This window comes from Colobus angolensis, unplaced genomic scaffold (genome assembly GCF_000951035.1).
Source record: "Colobus angolensis palliatus isolate OR3802 unplaced genomic scaffold, Cang.pa_1.0 Scaffold58, whole genome shotgun sequence".
Taxonomy (NCBI): domain Eukaryota; kingdom Metazoa; phylum Chordata; class Mammalia; order Primates; family Cercopithecidae; genus Colobus; species Colobus angolensis.
Window position 1 is genome coordinate 12,674,588 of NW_012119376.1, and position 5,317 is coordinate 12,679,904.

Here is a 5,317-nt window from a genome sequence, read left to right on the forward strand (position 1 = left end):
ATTATAAATATCTATTATTATGTGCAATGACTCTGATTTTTAAAATTCTAGTCTATTCTATTTGACTTCAGTATAAAAAGTGCTAATCCTGACCCACTAAATTGATTTTAGGATTCACTAATAAGTTGTTACCTGCAGTGTGAAAAATACTTCTTATGAGGCCATTTAAATATTTCCTTATAGTTTGAAATTGCATTATTTAGCTGAGAAACTATTTGCAAGGTTTCTGACTCCTTCTCTTTTCTTTTCTTCCATAGATGTGCACATTACTGAAGTGTCAAACCACTGACCTGGAAACATGTGGAGAAGCTGTGGGGTCAACTTTTACCAAGTTTGAGGACTTCTCTCTCAGTGGCACATTCGGAACGCATTATGTTTTCCCACAGATCATTCTAAATGGGAGTCAGCATGCCCCTGAAAGACATTATGAGGTAGGAGGTGTGCAGGATGATGAATTCCTTTGAGCAGAGCAGATGGGTAGAGCAGCATAAAGAAAATCTTTGAAATAATGAGAATATAGCAATACCGTGGTTCACATTCTACAAGAAACACTTTGAAGACGTGGGAACTATGATATGGGATACAAGTTGTGGTTTTAGATTGCCATTAGGCTGTGATGGAGAATCTGGGGTTCATTTTTTTAACAAAAATATGATGTTGATATTCAAGGCAACAGTAAATTCACAGAGAAGCTAAAACAAAAATATTGATTGCTGATAATGGCAATAATGTTGTCATTTGCATGGTGTAGAAGGTGCAAATTAAATACATTAAATAATGCATCTACAACTTCTGGGTATGTTATTTTGAGAAGTTGTTATAATTATACTAATAACTAATATTTTGTATAGTGTTTCATGAGTTTGAAGAATATATTTTTATACATGATCTTATTTGACCACCTGTGCAACAAATTCGTTTGCTGTACTTTCAAGCAAAGCCCCTCTACTTTCAGACTTGAAACATGAACCTGGGTCTTCCAACACAAATCCTGTGTGATTTTTACCATTCTACACTGCTTTAGGAGTGATCTTGCCAGAGAAGGGATCTAGGTTGTAACCTAAACTCTGCACTGAAGTTAATCCTTTGTTTTCTTTGACCAGATTTCAAGAGATGGACGCTTGAGGAGCCGAAGTGGAGCCCCTTTGCCTATCTTAGTTATGGCCCTGTATGGAAGAGTGTTTGAGAAGGACCCTCCACGCTTAGGGCAGGGACCCGGGAAGTTCCAGTGATCTCCTTTAGCAGGGCCTTTTTAGGATCAGCCTGGCTAAGGGAGGAAGAAAAAAGAGGTCCGTTAGTGTCTGTTTAGAAGAGATGTCATAAACTTAAGAGAAACAAATAGAATAAACTTAAGCATATTTGAAAAGCAACAAGTGTGTGTGTGCAAATTTCACATTTTATGTATTTGGTACAGCACAGGTTCATTTGTAGGAGCTGCATTCATCCTTCATGTATGTGAGTTTAAGCATATGTAAGTATATATATGTATAGTGGAGCATATATTTAAATGGGAAGAGGGCCTAGAAAAATCCTTTTGCAGTAACTGCACTAAGGTATGCAAGTGTTGTTTTCATCATAAGATGGTTAATTTTGTGTGTTGATTTGACTGGGTTGTGAGATACCCAGATAGCTGGTTAACCATTGTTTCTGGGTGTGTCTGTGAGGGTGTTTCAAGGAAGAGAACAGCATTTGAATTGGTAAACTGAATAAAGCAGACAGTCCTCCCCAATGTGGATAGGGATTATCCAATCCCTTGAGGGCTTGCAGAGAAAAACAAGAAGGAAGAGGTTTGAATTCCTTTTCTGCCAGACTACCTGAGCTGGATAGAGATCCTCTCCTGCCTTCATGTGCTCCTGGTTCTCAAGCCTTCAGGCCCGGATTGGAATTGACACCATCAACTCTCCGGCTCTCAGGCCTTCGAACGACACCCCTGGCTTTCCTGCATCTCCAGCTTGCAAATGGCAGACCAGACGGTGGGATTTCTCAGCCTTCATAACTGTCTGAGCCAATACCTTATCATAAATCTCTTTCTCTCTCTCTCCTGTTGGTTCTGTTTCTCTGGAGAACCCTGACTAATACACTTCATTTGTAAATAACAGGATGAACTTTGAATATGCAGAGGGTATTTGATTCTAGCCAATTAAGATATGGAAGTTAAAGAATAAGGACATCTTTTAAAGTTACTATGAATAACTTTTTAGCTAGTAGTGTCCCTTTAGTCATGACTTATTTGGCTCTTGCATTCTATTTATATGGCAAATGGATACTTAAAATGGATTTTGTTTTTTTTTTTTTTGAGACGGAGTCTCACTGTGTTGCCCAGGCTGGAGTGCATGCAGTGGCACGATCTCGGCTCACTGCAACCTCCACCTCCCTGTGTAGGGAAAAGAAAGAGAGATCAGACTGTTACTGTGTCTGTGTAGAAAAGAAAGACACAAGAAACTCCATTTGATCTGTCCCCTGAACAATTGTTTTGCCTTGAGATGCTGTTAATCTGTAACTTTAGCCCCAACCTTGTGCTCACAGAAACATATGTTATATGAAATCAAGATTTAAGGGATCTAGGGCTGTACAGGATGTGCCTTGTTAATAATATCTTTACAGGCAGTATGCAGGGCAAAAGTCATCACCATTCTCCATTCTCGATTAACCAGGGCCACAATGCACTGTGGAAAGCCGCAGGGACCTGGGTCCGGGAAAGCCGTGTATTGTCCAAGGTTTCTCCCCACTGAGATAGCCTGAGATATGGCCTCGTGGGACGGAAAAGACCTGATCGTCCCCCAGCCGGACAGCCATGAAGGGTCTGTGCTGAGGAGGATTAGTAGAAGAGGAAGGCCTCTTGTAGTTGAGATAAGAGGAAGGCCTCTGTCTCCTGCATGCCCCTGGGGATGGAATGTCTCGGTATAAAACCTGATTGTACATTTGTTCTATTCTGAGATAGGAGAAAACCGCCCTGTGGCTGGAGGCGAGACATGCTGGTGGCAAGGCTGCTCTGTTACTCTGTTACACTCTGGCCTACGTGCACATCCAGGCATAGTACCTTCCCTTGAACTGATTTGTGATACAGATTCCTTTGCTCATATGTTTTCTTGCTGACCTTCTCCCCACTATCACCCTGTTCTCCTGCCGCATTCCCCTTGCTGAGATAGTGAAAATAGTGATCAATAAATACTGGAGGAACTCGGAGACCGGTACTGGTGCGGGTCCTCCGTATGCTGAGCGCTGGTCCCCTGGGCCCACTGTTCTTTCTCTATACTTTATCTCTGTGTCTTATTTCTTTTCTCAGTCTCTTGTCCCACCTGACAGGAAATATCCACAGGTGTGGAGGGACTGGCCCCCTTCATCCCTGGTTCAAATGATTCTCCTGCCTCAGCCTCCCAAGTAGCTGGGACTTCAGGCATGCACCTCCACACCCGGCTAATTTTTTATATTTTTGGTATAGACGGAGTTTCATCATGTTGACCAGGCTGGTCTTGAACTCCTGACCTCAAGTGATTTGCTCTCCTTGGCCTCCCAAAGTGCTGACATTACAGGTGTAAGCCACAGGGCCAGCTAAAACGGAAATTTAAACAAAAATAAATTATGTCAGCTGGGTGTGGTGGCTCACACCTGTAATCCCAGCACTTTGGGAAGCTGAGGTGGACAGATCACCTGAGGTCAGGAGTTTGAGACCAGCCTGGCTGACATGGAAAAACCCTGTCTCTACTAAAAATACAAAAATTAGCTCATCGTGGTGGTGTGTGCCTGTAATCCCAGCTACTCGGGAGGCTGAGACAGGAGAATCACTTGAATCTGGGAGGCAGAGGTTGCAGTGAGCTGAGACCACATCATTGCAGTCCAGCCTGGGGCAAGAAAAGCAAAACTCCTTCTCAATAAATAAATAAAATAAAATAAAATAAATTATGTCATTCAGATCACATCTCATTTCCTTCTGAAATTATTCTGTTCTAAAATCTACCCAATCTTGGTTGAGCCCCTCTCAGTGCTCAGGCGTTTATTGCAGGCTGTGCCAGGCTGGGAGCTTCCTAGACAGGACCACCGCATCACCTTTTCCCCAGATACCTCTGGCCCACTGTCCTGGCTCTCTTAGTCATTTTTCTGGTTGGTCACTGATTAACTCTGGAGAGAGACATACTGAAGAACAGCTTGGTTTTCTGGGTTATGTAGGAGACACCTCTTACGTCCACAGAATGTTTGACAAATGCATTCCTGAACTCTTCCTAAGTGTTTATTTCTACCTGCTGTAATTCAGTCCAGGACCAGGAAGTCAGAGATATTCTGGGCAGCAGAAAACGCACTCGGTTTCCCCCTCCCATCTTTCCTTGATTCTCCCTTCAGGGACTATCACTCTCAGATCTTAGGTTTGTGCCCCAGATTCCTCTGTGTGCAGGAGGTGGGCCTCTTCCCTCTTTATTGCCTCACATTGGTTCGTTCTAGACTTCTTTCTTCTCTTTCCTAAGCCAGTTGTCTGGAGGCTGCATTATGCACTCTGGTTGCCCCAGTTTCCTCGGCACCTCTCACCTCATGCATTTTTATGTAAGCTGACTCCTGCCCCCCTCTCTTTATTAAAAAGAACTTTAAAATCCAATCTCAGGGCAGGCTACCGTAATGCACACCTGTAATCTCAGCACTTTGGAAGGCCAAGGCAGGCAGATGGCTTGAGCCGAGGAGTTTGAGACCAGCCTGGACAATATGGCAAAACCCTGTCTCTACAAACAATAACAACAACAACAACAACAAATTAGCCGAGTATGCTGGTATGTCCCTATGGTGCCAGCTACTGGAGAGGCTGGGGTGGGAGAATCACTTAAGCCCAGGAGGTAGAGGCTGCAGCGAGCCAAGATTGTACCACTGCACTCCAGCCTAGGCAACAGGGTGAGACCTTGTCTAAAAAAAAAAAAAAGGTCAAATCTCGTGGTCGGTTTTCAGCTCATCCTAAGCCTATACTTCTTGGAGTAATTTTACCCCCCACATTTTAATACCTTTTGCTTTTTATTTTCTTTGATATTTTTGTCTCTTCTCCCTCCCCCAACCACACTTATTTTGTTTGTCATTGATAAAAACGATACACTCTGCTAGACTCAGCTCTCACAGCTGTATCTTCCTCATCTGAAATCTTTCTACGGAGAGTGAAGCCACTCTTATGGCTTTACTTAATATTTCTGATACAGCAGAGTATAACTCACTGGTAAGCAAACAAATTTTTTCTTTCATGAGAGCAAGTTCAAGCCACATCATCATGTTTATAGGCTGCATTAACAATGCAAAAATAGTTTTATTAAGTCCTATGCAAAAATATGTATTCTTGTAACATTAA

The 5,317-nt window shown here is 42.7% G+C and overlaps 1 protein-coding gene across 1 annotated transcript in view; it reads left to right on the forward strand.

The window, feature by feature from the left end:
* The window catches only part of VNN3 (vanin 3), a 13,716-nt gene extending 12,346 nt beyond the window's left edge, over window positions 1–1,370 (forward strand). Inside the window, 1 exon segment of the mRNA XM_011962147.1 lies at window positions 1,104–1,370. Within this exon segment, the coding sequence (XP_011817537.1) occupies window positions 1,104–1,232 (129 nt within the window). The 3' untranslated portion in view covers window positions 1,233–1,370.
* The last annotated feature ends 3,947 nt before the right edge of the window (window positions 1,371–5,317 follow it).